This window comes from Lissotriton helveticus, chromosome 1_1 (assembly GCF_964261635.1).
Source record: "Lissotriton helveticus chromosome 1_1, aLisHel1.1, whole genome shotgun sequence".
In the NCBI taxonomy this organism is placed as follows: domain Eukaryota; kingdom Metazoa; phylum Chordata; class Amphibia; order Caudata; family Salamandridae; genus Lissotriton; species Lissotriton helveticus.
Window position 1 is genome coordinate 483,375,631 of NC_136057.1, and position 18,692 is coordinate 483,394,322.

An 18,692-nucleotide genomic window follows, 5' to 3' on the forward strand; every position below is an offset into this window, starting at 1 on the left:
TTCTTCCTCATTAGAGGTCAGGTATGTGAATCCGCATCTTCCTGGGATGACTCGAATCACAAGATTGCGTGAGTTATCACGTGTTTCTAATTTTGTTTTAATTAGCATGTCTGTTTGTAAAGATCTCAAAATTTCTGTGTGTTTTTGAGTCCAATTGATTCTTTGAAAATCTGGTTTTATTAGATCATAAAAGGGTTTGATCCTTTCTGCGTAATTTGCAATGTATGTTCTTCCGAAATTTAGGAAGCCTAGAATTGATTGTAAGTTTTTTAGTGTTCTAGGAGCTTGGAGTACTGCACATTTCTCTAGGAAATTGTCAGCCAGGCTTTTGCCTTCACTTGATAATTCATATCCTAAAAACAGGACTGTTAGATGGGCAATTCTTGATTTTTTAAAATTGAATTTGTAACCCTCTGCTGCGAACCCAAGTATTATGGTGTTCACTTTCTTCAAGTGAGTATCCAAGTCATCATCTGTTAGGTAAATGTCGTCGACATATGATAATGCCTCGTCATCGTATGTTTGTAGTAATTCTGTTACTCTCTTTGAGAATAATCCTGGGCTATTCTTGTGCCCCTGGGGTAAACGGCAGAAACTTTTTTGTGAGCCATTTACCGAGAACGCAGTCAAATATCTGCTTTCTGGTGCTATATTTTGACAAAAGAATCCATTAGAGATGTCTAATGTTGTTTTGTATTTTTTGCGTACTATGTTATTCATTAGTGCAGCACTATGTGAGTTTTGCACTGCAAAAGTTTTGCAACATGAGTTAAGGTGTCTGTAATCCAAAACTAGACGATATGAGTTGTCTGGTTTGGAGACAGGAAACAAAGGATTGTTCATTTGTGAGGTGCAAGTTTCAATCACCCCCTGGTATTCAAGTTGATCTAGGATCTCTTTTACCTGTTTTTTAGCTTCTTGCTTAATTGGGTACTGCCTCTGTGCAGTAGGGTGTGATTTTAACTGGATTTTGTGAGGAGGAGAGTCCTCATCCCATCCTACATGATTTTTATATAAAGCAGGAGCTTGAGCTACTGCCCACTTTCTAGCAAGTGTATATTTTTTATGAATTGGAATGTGATTTGAGAAGGCAGGCATAATTATTTCTTCGCCATGAGGGCACTCTCTGACGAACTCGGGTGGCCAGTCTTTTTCAGCTAGAAGGATGTCATAGCCCTGGGAGAGATTATCCCAAAATAGTCCCCTTATTTTTCTAGTCTTATCCCCCTCTATACGCAATGTAATTTCATATATTTTGTGAGGTTTGCTAACTCTGGTGTCGGCAGTTTCGACTTGAATATATTAATTCGTGTCCACTGTCTCCAGATGATTCATAAGGGCTTTGCGAGCTATGCTCACTTCTGCTGCGCTGTCTAGCATTGTCTGAGCCCATTCTCTGTTTTTCAGCTGTGTCCTCAGTATTCTCGGCATCTTTGATTACTTTAATACTGGCTACCTTCTTTTTTGGAAATTGTAACTTTTTATTCAGATGAGCAGGTTCCTTGTTTTTGGACTTGACGTGCTCTTCCCTGTGTTCTGATCGTCCTCTTCTTTCCGATTTCTGCGAGGAAGTCTGAAAAGATTGAGAGGGACGCGTATCATTATCTTGATATCTATCAGGTTTCTTTATATTATCCCTATTTCTAAGGTTGTATTTTTTCCCAGAGGGCTCACTTTGGGGAGACCTGCGTCCTTGGTTCGGAGATCTTTCTCTCCGCCGAGGAGACCTTCCTCTGGACTGGAATCTTTTTTCTTTAGGATTGGATTGTTTGTTTCCATCCCAGCTCTTTTTTTGAGTGTTTAAATTATTTTTAATAAATATCTTTTCAGGACTTTCAATCAGTTGAGGTTTTACCGGTATTCCACCCAGACTATCTCTTCCTAGTTCTTCATAGGATTTCTCTATGATTCTGGCAATTTCAGTTGGTTGGTCTGCTATATCTGTCTCTTTTAACCTTTGGCGGATCGCCACGTTTGCTGCTTCTCCCTTTATGTTGGCTAATAATATTGCAGAGACCTGCTTGAAATCTTTCAGTAGTTTCATACCCAGAGTTAAAGCAGGTTCTGGACCATATTCATCTTGAATTAGTTTTAGCACATCTGGTATTACTGACATGGATGGTACACCATGTGTTTTTGTGTATATGGAAGCAAAGACTGTACCCCAGGTGTCACAGTCCTCCACGTGTGGTGCGATTCCCATTGGAAGACAGATAGTCAAAATCCTGTGTTTTTCTACCGGGGTGGTGTCTGGAAACACCGCCTCTATTTGAGTGATTTTTTGTGCTAGCCAGAAAGGTATTTGTTCCCGTTTTGCGGGTACTTTACCCAGACAGGACTGTATGTTCTGTGGTGTAATTTTATTTGTGTTACCCTGATGAGGGGTCAGCTGTGGAATTTTATTTGCTGGTTGGATTGTTGAAGTCCGCATTACATATTGGACTAATTGTCTATGTATTTTGATTAGTTGTTTTAGCTGTGCTAAAAGGTCTGGTGCAGACATTTCTTCAATGTCTGGATGTGGTGTATATCCGGCTAGGACCGGCCACGTTGCTCCTGGTCTACCTAGTGGACCGAGCCTGGTGATGTGATTATTATGTTTTAGGGCGCCATTAAACAAGAGCAGGTGCTCTTGGAATTTGAGTGGTACTTCCACCTCCTCGAAAGGAGTGTAGGTATCCGGTGGTTCCTCTATTTTATAATAGTGGAACTCTTTTGTTACAGCGTTTGCTGCTGGAAAGTTTATCCATGAATAGAATACCTCTGTCTGCCGATATTCGTGTGCCTCAATTACGAATATGACTGTACCACCTCTCGATGTCAGTCCATTTTCTATAAGTTTTAAAGTTATAGATTTTCTTATGTTGACCGGGATGAGTTTTGCCTCCGGGTCATTTTGCAGCAGAGTATTGTCTGCTACTAGGAGTTCAGCTGCTATTCTAACTGTCTCCCTTTCTTCATCACTGTCTATCATTTTACCGACAGGAAGGTTATTCTGTTTGTTTGCAGATCAGGTTTCTATGGAAACAAAGATTAGGTGCACAATATTTTGGAACAGTGTATCCTTCAACGTTGAATAAACCAAGAACCATACATAGGAGTCTCCTCCTGCGAGGTTTGGCGGATATGACCTTTTACCCACTCCAGACGTCTTTGGAGTATTATGGGAAAAAAGGGGTTCTGTGTGAAAAAGCACGACTGAGTTACTCTAATGTCTTGCGTTAGTTTTATCGCCTAGCCCAACGTTGGGCGCCATGTAGTGTAGTTCCTATTATCCCAATAGGCTCTGCGCATTGGAATAATATCTTCAATAGTATAGACCTAGGGCAGAGGTTAACTAGGTCTTCTACTGACGATATTAGACTTAAAGTTTTTGGTTTTGCCAGCTAGCTCAGAGATCACTAGAAACTTTCTCGAATAGGCAAGGAGGAGTTTAACTTCCCTGGATAGACAAGAAGGGATTTAGTTTCTGACAACCATAGAACATGACAACTTTGCTCTCCCCCAATCAAGAGTGTATCTCTAGAGTCGTGTGAAAACAAAAGACAACTTATTTTACTCAGTCAGTACGTGCATTCTTAGTTTCACCAGTTTGTAGAGAAAAGGAAGAGACGGACGTGTTCAATAAAAGATCTTATTTATTGATCAGTCTCTTTTCTCGTACAAGAGAAATGAATCGATATTATTGCGATACTTATGGTTAAGTAAAGTGCATACAATAAAAACAGAAGTATAAAATAATACTGCAGAAGCATTGATATGGTTTCTAAGCCATATGATAGTTAAAATTGATAAAATAGATACATACATATATACATTTGACTAACCGTACTCAACTGGTGCTTCTAACCACGCCTACCCCAGTGTACCTGACCTAAGCCTAATACGTGGGCGGGAGTAGATAGGTAGCAGTTTAAGTTAAGTTTGTTTTGCCAAGTGACTGACTCAAGAATTCTCTGCAAGGGGTTGTTCAGTTCTGTACCTGAGATCTAGAATGGTTGAGGGCTGGTATCTCTTGTCTCTGGTCTTGATATTCCAGCTGCCTGCGAGGGCTGCTTGGAAGCGCCGGAGCTGGATTTCTCGGCAGGAGAAAAGCAGCGTCTCGTTCTCAGCGCGTCAGGAAGGCGGGGCAGCGCGTGTGGGCTTCGCTCTCTGCTGGGCTCCTCAGCGCGTCTCGCTGCTCCGATCTCGTCACCACCGCGTGTGTTTGCTTAAGGCAATGTCGGTAATATTTATACCTGTAAGGTGTCGAGATTGACGTAAGGATGGACATGGATACGTCAATAAGGATGTCATACGAACGGGCTTGTTCGCACATTCTTTTGCTGAAGTTCTCGGTGAAATCAAAACAATGGCCGCAGGGATTTTCCCAGGTTGTCATAGGTTTGGTTTGTTTTGAGAACTCCGTATGCCTTATCAGGGGCTGGAGGAATAGTGCTTGTCTAATTAGATGGCATGCGTTATTACCTAATCAGATAACACGTTTCTGTGCCGTGGTGTGGCTTAATCAGATAACGGTTTTGCACCGTGGGTCGGCTGCTAGTTAAGTATTAACCAGAACAGGGCCGGGAATAGGGGAATCGATACAGAACCTATAGGAATACATCACAATGGGGATCATCATACAGGCAAACTCCGGGCTCCTCATCACCCTCACTGGTTGCTACCTCTGTGGTCCACTACCACCACCAATCATTGTAAATGGAACATGCTTTCATCCATTAACATCTATTAATATAGTCAGTCATCTGATGGGGCCATTTCAAGCACTGGTTTGCCATTTTGGGGAATTTGGGCAGGAGCCTCAAGGGCCGGGTCACTCCCTTCTGATGCAGATGTTTCCCTGTCTCTGTCCATACCTAGCCTGCCTAGCATTGACTTGGCCCATCCTTAACGTCTCCAGCGCCTGGTCCTTGGTGGAAGAGCAGTTCTCCAAGTTCAACCATCACTTTGGCGAATGTACTCCTCTGCTGTTGGAAGCATGCAGTATAGTCTGGAAAAATCATTACCTTAACATTGAGTCCAGCATGCCCATTAGTTGGGCATGAGCGGCTCTTAACAATAGTATTTCTGAGCAGCCTAAGTATGAAAGAACCTGTGAGCCCTTTCTTTGAGAAGGCAAGAGGATAAGTCCTGATATAGCACCTAAGATTTGAACCATGTAGAAAAGAAGTGTTTGTGTGTTGGTCCCTCTGTGGCCTTAGACATTCCCCCCAGGTGGTTTATTGTGTCTGCACCTGTACACGTCATCTTCTGTGCACCTCTTCAGCTGTAGCATAGCTGCTCAAAGTTTCACAAAATCAGATTTGAGGGAACATCATTTGTTTTCAGCCAAACAGATGCAAGTCTCCACCTCAAGTCAGCTGTTTATCACATTTCACAGGTTCTGGCGCAACAAGAAGGATTGTGTACCTTCCCCCTTGATCCTCTCCACCATGGCTGCATGTGAATCATGAAAGGCTTGTAGCATTGCTTCCGATTACATCAAATCCTCTTTATGTTGCTGTGAGTATGCGTTGGCCCTACCCATCTGGGGCCTAGGTGCACTGACCCCACGCTTTTTAAATGGTTGGTATTTCCTTGGGAGGAAGAAGGGGCTCACCACTTTTCACTAGTTTGCATATTTCATTATGTAATTTGCCTGTAGGTTGGTGTCAGAGGCCAAATGAGGACAGGCCACGGCCCAAGTCTTTGGCCCAATGTGGATCATTCTTGTTCATTCAGTGGGTGCAGGGGGAAGAGCCTACCCTTCTGTCACCTGGCGATCTCCCCAGCGGGTCACTGCAGCATCCTCCAACGCCTCTCAATCCATAATGCCTATACTCACCTTACAGTAGCCAATACATTATCAGTAATTTCCGCTCTTTCTGAATGGACATCCTCCACCAGCTCAGCAATGCCTTACCCTTGGCCTTCTCTCCAGGGATGTGGCCGAGCGCTCTGTGCCACCCTCAGGGGTGCGAATTGTGTGGTTCTGGTTCATTCCAGAGGTCATATATTGTCTTGTGATCTGGAAGTGACCTTCAATCTGCTCAATATTGCCACCTAGCAGTGCTCGCCCGTGTTTTAGTCTCAACCATAGCCTGGTCAGTCAGAGATCGCTGCCGCCAGTGCGACCCCTCCTCTGTATCTTACCGATCAGCTCCACTAGCCCATATTGGATTGTTGCTGGATGCCAATTGCCAACACCACCTCAGACAGCATATTGCAGCTGGAATCCCCTGGGATCAAACACCCAGATACTCCTGTTTTTTTTAGCCCCTTCATGATTTCTTTAGAATGGCCAAACATATTTAATTCCAGTAATGAAATGCAGGTTTCCTGAGTAACATTCTAACTTTCAGCTTAATTTGGAGTAATTCCTTAAATCTGTTTTTTTCTGTTGCTGGGACAGATGTATCCTATGGGAGTTAAAATGGGAAATCAATGTTTAGGGATCCTGTTTTTCTTGCCACTTGCCCCACTAGATGGATCACCCCAAATCTTTTCAGGAAGGAACTCGGTGAATGTACTTATTTTTGGAAAGGTTTTTGTAGATTTGTCAAACAGCAAAAAGTTGTGAGCGAAATAAAAAGCCCTCTTCATATGGAAACTGTGACCTAACTATATCTACATAGTGGTGACTACTACAGATGTTATGGAATATGGGGTCTACGTGTACCTTGCTGAATACTTTCCAGTATTAAAAGCTTATAGCAAACTGGCATACCAGTGGTGTCCCTTTGTAATGTCATTTGCAATGTAATCAAAGATGTCATGTAACATGTATTGAGTAGTGCAATATGTGAGGTTGTCAAAACACCTTTCAGAGGACCTTGGGACAAGCAGGAACGACTGGGCCTAAAAACCACCGCAATGGAGCGCACACCGGAACGACTGGGCCTAACTGTGGGTATTGAGGTGTTTCACACCAGGGTGTCGATTCCGATCCGGTAAAATGCGCTCCGAATGGTCGTACGGAGAGTTTTTTCCCCGTACGAATCGTATCCGTAGACGTCCCGTACGTACGATGAAGTACGATCCGTACTAGGTGCCGAACTCCGTACGAGTCGTACAGGACTCCGTACGACTCAAATCTCCGTACGAATCTCACTTGGAACCCGCTGTACGCGACATCGCGGCACGTTTTTACGACCCAGCAAGTACGATTCGTGTCGGGTACGCGCCGTACGACCCTTTTCCTACGGGAGCCGAAAACAGTCGTAAACGCAGAGTTCGCGCCAAAACAGGTACGGAACGCCCCCCCCGGGTACGGCACGTACCCCCCATGATCGCAGGGGTACGCACCGTACCCCTGTGGTCATGCGGGGTACGTGCCGTACACCCAGCGTACTAGGGGTACGCACCGTACCCCATGTACAGTGGGTGTACGGCACGTACCCCATGTACGCTGGGTGTACGGCACGTACCCCGCATGACCACAGGGGTACGGCGCGTACCCCTGCGATCATGGGGGGTACGCGCCGTACGGTGTGTAGGTGATCGTGCGCTTTTCCGTACGAATCGACGTGTACCGTACGAATCGCGTCCGGGTCGGCCGATCGGGATCGGAATCGTCCGGTCGTACGGCGTCTGTACGAGTCGTACGGAAACGGCTCCGGTAACGATTCGTACGGACGGGGATTTTACCGGATCGGAATCGACCCCCAGATGTCCTGTGGCCTGACCTATTATGAGTTCTGAGCAACTGGGCCGAGCATCCCTTCAGCACTTAACTCTCAGTGGTAGCGTGGGTAGAGCAGTCCAAGACTTCTTGGGGAGTATGTGTAGGGCGAGCACACAATAACAACTTAAAATACGTCCAGCAACCCCAATGAATGATTGCCCAGTCAAACACTTGCTTATATACAAAGATTAGTATTTTATCTACTAACACAAAGTACAAAACACTGCAAGCAATATGCACAGCCTTCTTGAAGCAGTCCCACTAGTGTTGCCCGGTACAGCTCTCCAGTCCCGCTTACCTGTTTTTGGCTGAAGGTTATTCCCCATTCACATGTGGCTACATCCAAGCTAGGACCCGCTAAGACGTTCAAGTCTCGGAAGTTCTGTTGGGGATCTTTAGTAAGGTCCTTGAGTCCCCGCCCTGGAGCAGTGCCCACCTGGCATATGGGGGACATGGGCAGCACGAACAAGGTGAAGTCCCTCTTTGGGTCACAACGCTGCATCAAGCAATGACCCTTGCTTTCTCACAGCACAGTCCCCACAAGGCAAGGAGTATTGCAGAGTGTGGCACCCAGGCTTGAAGCCCGAACAGTGCGATGGTCCCGATGTACCAAGCTCTCACACTCTGCTGTCCCTCCAAGCAATCATGTTCAATACACCAGGCCCCCTGGTCATGGGTCAGGCAAAAGCTGGTGCTACAGGCAAGTATTCATGATTCTCCTGGTTGATGTTGCCTCACCTAGCTTGGGAGACTGGCAGATCCTTAGTCCCTAGTCTTAGTCAGAACAGGCAGAACTCATGCTGAGCTTCTCCACACTGATGTACAGCTTGAGTTTGACAGTTTGAGAGACTCATGCTCCCATTTTTATAATCCAGTTCCAGGAACACTTAGGATTGAATGTCACTGTATTTGACGTTTGTAATCTTGGGGTTGCTCACTTTGAAGTGCCCACTCCTTTGTTGTGCTCCTTCTCCAAAGAGCAGTCTATCACAGCAGGACTATCTCCAATCTTTACAGCACCAGACACAGGCCAAGGGAGTGACTACAAGTTCTCACCAGGATGTCAGCCTCAGTGATATGTGCTTCAAAAGGTTATCAAAGGGCCCCAACCTTCTTTATGATTCTCTTAATAGCCCTATTTCCTTCCTCAGATGTCCCAAGGCAACCTGACCATTGAGTTCCTTTCAGAATGAAAGAGCCCCCCCCCCCCATTAAAGTGCACTGACGAACTTGGCTCATCCTTCCTCCAGTGTGTATCCTACCCAGTTCTCAGAAAAGCAGTAATCCACAATTCTGCCTGAGGAAATCCCCACATCTCCCTGCTCCTCCAGTAAGCCCTGAGTCTCCCAAAATGGAGTATTTTCTGTGTATTTTGTACTTTACAAGCACACACATACCCCTGCACACACATGCATTCAGATGCACACAGTCTCCAATGTACTGTACCTCTTCCCAGGTACACATACATCCTAGTGCACTCATGCCACAATGTGGGCTATCTCCTATGTGCTATACCTTTCCACTGGCAGACACACAAGTTAATACATTCACACAGCTTCTCACACTATTGCTCCTACACTGTGCCATCTCTCAGGCACATGTACATCCTAGCACGCACACGCAACTGCTTGTGCTATTTCTCATGCACTGTACTGTCTTACAGTCACACTATATCCTCACGATGCCCACACACCTCAGTGCTGGCCAAGGGTAGAGTTCAGCGCAGAGCAGCCAAACTTTACTAGGGTGGGCCAGGAGGCATCACTCTAGTGACACAGGTAGATCCGAGCTGTTAACTCTACTTATTACAAAAAAACACAGTAGTCTGCCACCACTGCGCTCGTGGTACTCAAATCCAAGTGAAGGCAATAGCCTTACATCTCCTAAGATTATTGCTTTGGGAGCCCCTCTAGGTCCAAGCAGACCCCAGTCCATGATACAGCCCTAGGTTAAAGCACACACGCATTATACATGTTCGCTTTTGACGAGAAATCAGTACCAATGATACAGATATCACCGCAGCTAGGACACTCATGGCATGGGTACACATCCATCATCATGCGAAGGACTTTTTGCATACAAAAACAAACACAGACACAGTGCATACATTTCACCTCAAGTATTGTATCCATTGTACTGACATCACTAGACCATATTAAACAGCATAATTAGCTCAGTGCACAACAAGGGCCACATCACTGCCAGAATGGACACAGGCTGTGCGGAGACAGCTCAGCAGCCCCATTTGTATGTGATGATGGTGGGGGTGGCCACCCCCACCATCATCACAATGCAATTAGAGACAGAATAGAGCCCGTATGTCACTGGAATGAGCAGTGGGACAGACTGTTTTAGCATATTGTTCTGACATGTCTTCACTGTAAGCAGTTTCTCACAGCCACTCCTGCACAGTTGGTACTCTCTTCTGCATCCACATCATTGCCACACACCTCTTGGTTATTGCCAGTAGTACAGAGGTAAGAAAGCAATTTACGGGAGGTAACTGTGAAGTATCACCCAGTAGGGTTGTTTGTGGTGTAGGGTCAAAAGGTATCTCCACAGTCTAAGAAACCACTGAGAAGGAGCCTAAGACAGTCCCAGGATATATGAAGGAAATTAGCATAGGAAAGATCACATTGAGCACACTTAGGATCAATGTTCCAGCTAAATGTAGCTATTCGCTCATTGGTGTAGAAATATTCCTGCAAATATTTAAAATGTATGAGTTTATGCGTATAGGAGAGTAGGATATTCTTAACTTATGCGTAGCAATAAGTCCATACTTTGTCAGTCAGCTGGTGCCCAAGAGATTCTCCCAACGGAGCCTGGCTTTTGGAAGTTTGTCCATCATACCATCCAGGATGGCGGAATATAAATACTATATGGATTTATTTGCATCAGCCCTGCCTATGTATGTCTTGAGGAGCTGCATGTCCGGCAACTGTGTTGGGAAAGTGGAGAGTGTAGCCTTATCTGCAGATTGAAGCCTAAGATAGCCATAGGTCGCATGTGGAGTAGCAGTAGTGCGAGCACGGAATCTACTACGTGAAATAAATATGTTATCATTAAATAAATACCCCATGGTAAGTATATCTGCTTGTTGCAGCAGCCCTTTGACCGTTTTCTCCTTTGCAGGGGGTAAAAGGAGATTGTCAGCAACTGATAATGAGGTGAGTAGGGATGTCATAGTGCAATTTCCGGGCCAGAACCCACCATACATGGTTGGTCAGGGCAAGTACATCCAGGTCCCTCCTGAGGACTAGGGGCGGTTCACATATCCTTCCTAACAGTGATTGGGAGCAAGCTAGTACTTGCTCTGCCTTTATGTGTATGAGCGAGTATTGTGTAGGTATCCAGTATTACACATAATGGGCCTCTGCAACTAGGTAATATATGTAAACATCCAGAAGCACAAGACCTCCAAGCTGCATTGGTCATGTCAGCACCTCCCAGGATATCTGAGGTTGGTCCCTTCACCATATCAGTGTTATCACTGCTGAAACAGCAAACACTTTTGATTGTCATGGGTATCTATAGAGACCAAATTTCATCTCACAAGGTTTGGTCTCTGTAGAAAAACCACCTCTGCTACTCTGAAAGCTGTGACCTAGGGCGTGCTACAGGCCCAACCCCAGCTTCATTTCCCCCACAGCTTTGGGTAATGTTGCAGGAAAGGATGGTCGCACAATGGAAGGAGGGAGGATTTGGTAATGGAAATGGAAGCATGACTTTTCAAGCGGTGTGGAAAGGCACATAGTATGGACTGGGACGGGCGGACGGGTTTTCGTGTAATGACATAAAAGGCTTTATCAATATAGATGAATATTTCCACATGAGTACTGAAATAACCTCTACAGGAGTAAGTCCTGAAACACCAGCTTTCAGTTTCAAGCTTGGTGCCGTAGTATCAAAAATCCTTTTCATGCCCATGTATTAGGGATGTCCCATATATGCCAGAAATTTAGTCATCATGCCATCTTCATGTTTGTGTTACAATAACTCATGGACAAAAGTACCTTTTTTGCTCCAAAAAGCATCATATTTCCACTGCAATGACAAAACTAAAATGAGTTTCCACTCCTGTTCTAAGTACACCTGTCTGCTAGGAAGCACTCATACTGGTTTATTAAAAGTATATGCAGTGACTATTTTTGTATTTAAATTTTTTATTGAAAGCATATGTCCACCATGTTAAAGCTAATTGAAGGGTTAAAATGATGTCTGAGGGCGAAGAAACCACATACACCTATGGTTTTAGTTCGATACAATCATATTTAATATTTTACAAACAAAATTCTATATACAATGAAAATGAAAAATGTGTCGACAACAAAAGAAAGCGAGCCATTAACAGCGCGTATTATTGTATATAGCTGCTGTATATTATGTATTGAGTTGCTGAATGGTCGATTTTTTTGAATACCTTGTAAACCTTGTAAAATACTGTCACAATTATGTCACCAATATTTTAGGTTCCTGTTTCTTACTGGGGACACTACGCACATTTTTCTTTTTCAGTGTATATAGTATAGAATTTTGTTTGTAAAATATAAAATATGATTATATCAAACTAAAACCATAGGTGTATGTGGTTTCTTCGCCCTCTGACATCATTTTAACCCTTCCATTGCGATTGTGCACATTATTATCTATATTGATTCTATTATTCCACAGGAATCACTGTTTTTGACAATAATTTACCCACCCAGGTTCTTTAGTGAGTTGGGTTCCCCTGTCCTTTTTCTCGACCATGTTAAAGGGGCCTTCTGAAGACTAAAGTCACAATGCATCTCAAGAGCCAACCAGATATCAAAGCAAAATTCTAGAATGCCCATTGTTGGTGTTTCTTAGGGTATATGGTCAAAATATCGAGTCCAAAATATCGAGTAACACAAATATCGACTCCAAAATATAGAATGGACAAAATATTGAATGGACAGAATATAGACATCAAAAATATAGTTTTTAAGGTAAGTAATGTAATATCGATTTTATAAATATAGAAAGTCAAAATATCGAAGTACATAATATAGGTTATTAAAAATATCGAATTTTTCATAATATCGATTTTTTTAAGTGTTTTGTATGTTAGTATATGTGTGAAAAGTGTATATTTTTTTGTAATTTATTTTAAGTAATTAATTTTATGTTATTTAATTTTTGTGTAATTTAATTCTGTAGCGGGTTGTGGGTTTATAGGGGAATAGGGTGGGAAGTAATTTAATTATAATTAATTAAATATGTTAATTAATTTATTAGTTTTTTTTTATAAATTGTTAATTAAATTTTAATTGGTAATTAATTAATTCTTGATTGATAATTAATTTTTATTAATTGATAATTATGTGAATAATTTATTTTCTGTAGCGGGTTGTGGGTTTATAGGGGAATAGGGTGGGAAGTAATTTAATTATAATTAATTAAATATGTTAATTAATTTATTGGAATTTATTTTGAATACATTGTTAATTCATTTTTAATTAGTAATTAATTAATTCTTAATTGATAATTCATTTGTATTAATTGATAATTATGTGAATAATATTTTATTTTCTGTAGTGGGTTGTGGGTTTATAGGGGAATAGGGTGGGAAGTAATTTAATTATAATTAATTAAATATGTTAATGTATTTATTGGTATTTATTTTGAATAAATTGTTAAATAATTTTTAATTGGTAATTAATTAATTCTTAAGTGGGAATAGCAAAATTTACCCCTATGCTATCCAATGCTTTCCCTCCTGTTGCACTCACTGGAGTGGGAATAGTAATTTTTACCCCTACGCTATCCAACGCTTTCCCTACAGTTGCACTTCCAGGAGTGGGAATAGTATTTTTTACACTCCCGCTATGCTACGGTAATAATATTGTGTATTTTTTTTAAATATTATGTTAATATATATATATATGTTTTAACATATATGATTGTATGTTTTTTATAAGTCAAATTAATTATTTAATAATTTTAAGGTAATTTAAGTATTTTTAAGTATATTTTAGGTATTTATTTTTAATATTTTTTTAATTTTACATTATTTTTAAGAAATTCGATATTTTTACAAAGTATATATTTTTGAACGATATTTTGGATTCGATATTTTGGTACTTAGCTGTTTGTAGATAGGAATTCGATATTTTGTCTGTCGATATTTTGGCATCGATATTCTGGGTAGTCTATATTTTGTCCTTCGATATTTAGTCAGTGATCCGTTTCTTAGTGATACAAGCAAAAGTATAGAGAACTTGTTTACACTATAATGGTTGACCCCCAAAGGCAGTGGCACATTTCTTTTTTCTTTTTTTGTGGTATAAGTTTGGAATACAAAATGTAGTTATCACTTCAGCTTCCCAAAGCAGACCACTTGGCTTTAGGAATGCTTTTTTTTCTTAATGCTCTTGGTACTGAATGAGGATAGGAGACTCACGTGGAACTTTAACAATTTGTTGTAAAATTGTGTATTGATGCTTATTAGATATTTTCTGTTTTCTAGGGATATATCTTACAACCAAATAGAGGAGGTTCCTAGTATAGCTGGTTGCCAAAGACTTCAGAAAATGTAAGTAGTGCTTGAAAGGCTACATCATTTTTTTTCTGTTACAGGATATGAGAACAAGAACATAATTTATGTTCACCACCTCTTTTCACTTCCTCTTTTCTCTAACTTCAGTTAAATGTGAGAAAGCAATAAGGATGCTATTTTAGGTAAAGCCTAACTGACATCACAAGCTACCTGCTTGCAAAAGACCTTTTGTGGGCTAACCAAGAATTTAAAGGGCTTAAAACTCGCCCATTGCTCACCATTGGTTGGCGTTTTATGTCACTGTCATTTGCTTGTTTCTTATTCAATGGCTTTCCTGGTCTATCTTGTGTTTTCCCTCCCCTGGAACATAGCCTCTTTAGCATCCTCTGGAATGGCTGACTTGTGTCCTTCCACTGCTTACTTTTAGGGAACTACTTTTTTAGTTAAGCATTCCATCAGAGTGAATGTGTTTTCCTGCTCTCTCCCTCTTGTGTTTATCTCCCCCCTTTCCCTCCAAATACCTGCCCCTCCCACATGCTCTGTGCTTTGCTCTTTCCCTCGTGGATGCTCTCTCTCTCTCTCCCATGTACCTTCTCTCATCATTTTAAGTTTATCTTCTGTGCTTCTGCACCCTACACCTCGTATTACTTCTTACTCCCTCATTACCTCTGCCACTCCCTATTGCTTCCCCACTCACTTCTCCACTGCCACTCCATGCCCAGCGTTCATTTTCTAAATATCTTTTTTTTTTTTTTGGAAGGCCAGATAGCAAATTACTGTTGGCCTTCAACAGAAGCACTTTCAGTCACTAATTTCTCTTTGGCGAAAACTTCTCTTTATCAATTGCATTGAGAATGTTTTCAAAGGAACTGAACCATATCTTCCAGGGTGTTTGAGGTTTCCCAGGGAGGGCTGGAAAGGGTGGAAGCTGTACCCACTGATGCACACTTGTCATTATAAGCCCCAATGAAAAGCAAAGCAGTAAAACAATGAGGGACCTACCACAGAGGTAAACTGATGTCCAAAGCTCAAGGGTTGAAGCAGTAAGCAAAAAGAGAGGCGCTGATACAATTGATCGTAGTCCTGATGGCAAAGTTCCTGATCAAAACTTTTTTATTTTACTAGTAAAAGGATGGTTTCCAATAGCTTTGTATTGGACTGGCCCCAATCCATGATGGCCACCAAGCGTAGACGTCGTGACATCACAGGTAATGTGATGACTATGCAAGGCCTCACGAGATGCAATGCATGAACACAAGAAGGTGATACCAATAGGATGCGGGCTGAAAGTTAAATGACGCTGGCAGGGGTGTGACTCTCCGCTGACTCAAGTGCATGTGTTGTTCCTGTATGCGCAGTCCTTTCAGTCCAAAATCTGGTGCAGGTGCTCCAAGCAGGATGCAGATTGGGCATACAGTCTGCAAATGCTCGCTGCAAGTTTGCCTACAGAAATACTGTGGTCCCTGCATCTTCGAGGTGTATCCCGCATCAAACAGCAGTAGTTCCGAACATGTCTCAAAATGACATACGCTCGTGCATTGCCTCTCACATGTAAAGATAAAAGGAAAGTCATGGAAGCGGTGAGTCACTTGTGAAATAAGTTTATCAGGCAAAAGTAGGAGTCCATGAGTTGCCTCCACTTCCTGTGCTTTCCAGCTGCAAAATGACAAGCAGTATCATATGTAACCCACAGGGCGAGTGAGGAGCCATGGGCCATAAATCAAGTGAAAACAATTCTGAAAAAGGCATTGCTTGTGCGGGTGCACAAGCACGAGTGTTAAATTGAATGTCAAAAACTCTATCACACTGTGCTTTGCCATAGGATCTAGGATAATGTGTCAATTCTTCTAACTCTGCCATCAAAGTACAGACAGACCTTTCTTTGAAACATACAGTTTCCCATATTTATAATGGTTCTTAAACTCAAACCTGTACCAACAACATGCAGCCATTTCAATCTTCTCCCCTCCAAACCTTCTGGCTCAATATCAGATAGAAATAATTTTCTATCCAGTTTATTCACAAAGTTTTTCTTCCAAAGCCTCTTCATCTATAATTGTGTAAGGTGAGCCGAATTAGCAAAAAGTGTAATGCTCACTCACCCAATTTTCATCCACCACTCAGGTTTGTTTTCTACAAGCAAGCCTCCATCTCTAATATTTAAAATTCTGGTTTTCTTGAATTCTGAATGGCATTCTAAATCTTCCTCATCATTACTACTAGAATTTCTCTCAATATCCTCACATTACCTCACACATTTCACTGGCTTGCCTCTCCTCCGACACACTTTCGTATAATGACCCACAATGCCACATGTACTAAACTTTACTTTCTTTGCAGGACATGACTTGGCGAACGCCAAGTGATCCATACTAACACACCTGTAACATTTTGATAGTTCTTTACATGCCTTAGAAAATCTAGAGCTATTCCCTTCAAATATCTTTTTTCCTTCAAATCTCTGTTTTATGTTCCCTTTTATTCTAGCAACCATTTCTGAATCTTTTGCTACCATCTTTAATGCACTTGCACACCTGCTAGATGTTGTAGCCTTGCGTACCATTGCAAGCATATCATCTAATCACGCGTGGCCATTCATTCATAACCATTCCTGAATAGCATGGTTTGAGGCATGCATAACTACTTGATCACAAATTAAGGGCCTGATTATGATGACGGTGGGACCAACCCATTGGAATGAGGATTTCCGCCCGCCACATTTGGATGTCGGGCATATGGGTGGGCCACAGAACCCGAAGGGCTTAAGGAGCTCGTCAGACCGCCAGAGGAAGTTGCATTCCCCTACAATGGTGGTGGTGCCTGCCAGGCACCGCCATAGGAATTACAATATCGCTTTCCGCCCGATGTTTCATGGTGGTCCACCTGCCATGAAAAGGCAGGCGGAAAGGGACTTTGGGGGACTGTAGTGGGCCCCCCTTTCCCGCTGGCACTCAGCGGTGTATTTTGGGGCATGGTGCATGCCACCTAGTTCAGGGATATGTGTAGGGTCCCCTTTTTGTACTGCGGCATGTGCTGTAGCCGATTCAGAAAAGGGGGTGGTGATGAACAGAGTGTCTGAATTAAGCAGACCACTCTTACCCAGTCCAAAGATCAGGGCTTGATCCATCACCGTTATTTAGCTCACTGCCCCATCCCAGCTCAGAACCTGGCTATATGCAAATTAGTCTGTCCCTGGCCCAGTGCATCATGGGAACAGGGCAGACCAAACTACCAAGCCAATTCTTCACCAGAAAGGAGACAAGCTACCGGGGACCGGTTTCTGGCATTTCAGCCTCGTCGGCCCGGCTTGCTTGAATCCTGATGGAGCAGTGAGCAAGGGACTCATGTCTGAGTATACCCTGCCACACCTATAGTGGCCAAAAACGATTCAAAAAAGGGGGTGGTGATGAACAGAGTGTCTGAATTAAGCAGACCACTCTTACCCAGTCCAAAGATCAGGGCTTGATCCATCACCGTTATTTAGCTCACTGCCCCATCCCAGCTCAGAACCTGGCTATATGCAAATTAGTCTGTCCCTGGCCCAGTGCATCATGGGAACAGGGCAGACCAAACTACCAAGCCAATTCAGGGACAGGAACAGACTAATTTGCATATAGCCAAGTTCTGAGCTGGGATGGTGCAGTGAGCTAAAAAACGGTGATGGATCAAGCCTTGATCTTTGGACTGGGTAAGAGTGGTCTGCTTAATTCAGGCACTCTGTTCATCACCACCCCCTTTTCTGAATCATTTTGTCCACCATAAGCGTGGAAGGGTATACTCAGATGTGAGTCCCTTGCTCATTGCACCATCAGGATTCAAGCAAGCCGGGCCGACGACGCCTGATATGGCAGAAACCGGTCCCCGGAAGCTTGTTTCCTTCCCAGTACAAGAATTGGCTTGGTAGTTTGGTTTGCCCTGTTCCCATCATGCACTGGGACAGGAACAGACTAATTTGCATATAGCCAAGTTCTGAGCTGGGATGGTGCACTGAGCTAAAAAACGGTGATGGATCAAGCCTTGATCTTTGGACTGGGTAAGAGTGGTCTGCTTAATTCAGGCACTCTGTTCATCACCACCCCCTTTTCTGAATCATTTTGTCCACCATAAGCGTGGAAGGGTATACTCAGATGTGAGTCCCTTGCTCATTGCACCATCAGGATTCAAGCAAGCCGGGCCGACGACGCCTGAAATGGCAGAAACCGGTCCCCGGAAGCTTGTTTCCTTCCCAGTACAAGAATTGGCTTGGTAGTTTGGTTTGCCCTGTTCCCATCATGCACTGGGACAGGAACAGACTAATTTGCATATAGCCAAGTTCTGAGCTGGGATGGTGCAGTGAGCTAAAAAACGGTGATGGATCAAGCCTTGATCTTTGGACTGGGTAAGAGTGGTCTGCTTAATTCAGGCACTCTGTTCATCACCACCCCCTTTTCTGAATCATTTTGTCCACCATAAGCGTGGAAGGGTATACTCAGATGTGAGTCCCTTGCTCATTGCACCATCAGGATT

General features: G+C 42.9%; 1 protein-coding gene across 1 annotated transcript in view; it reads left to right on the forward strand.

The window, feature by feature from the left end:
* LGR5 (leucine rich repeat containing G protein-coupled receptor 5) overlaps positions 1-18,692 on the forward strand; it is a 1,130,716-nt gene that overhangs the window by 822,521 nt on the left and 289,503 nt on the right. Inside the window, exon 12 of the mRNA XM_078673922.1 lies at positions 14,157-14,222. Within this exon, the coding sequence (XP_078530048.1) occupies positions 14,157-14,222 (66 nt within the window). The remainder of the gene's footprint in view (positions 1-14,156; positions 14,223-18,692) is intronic.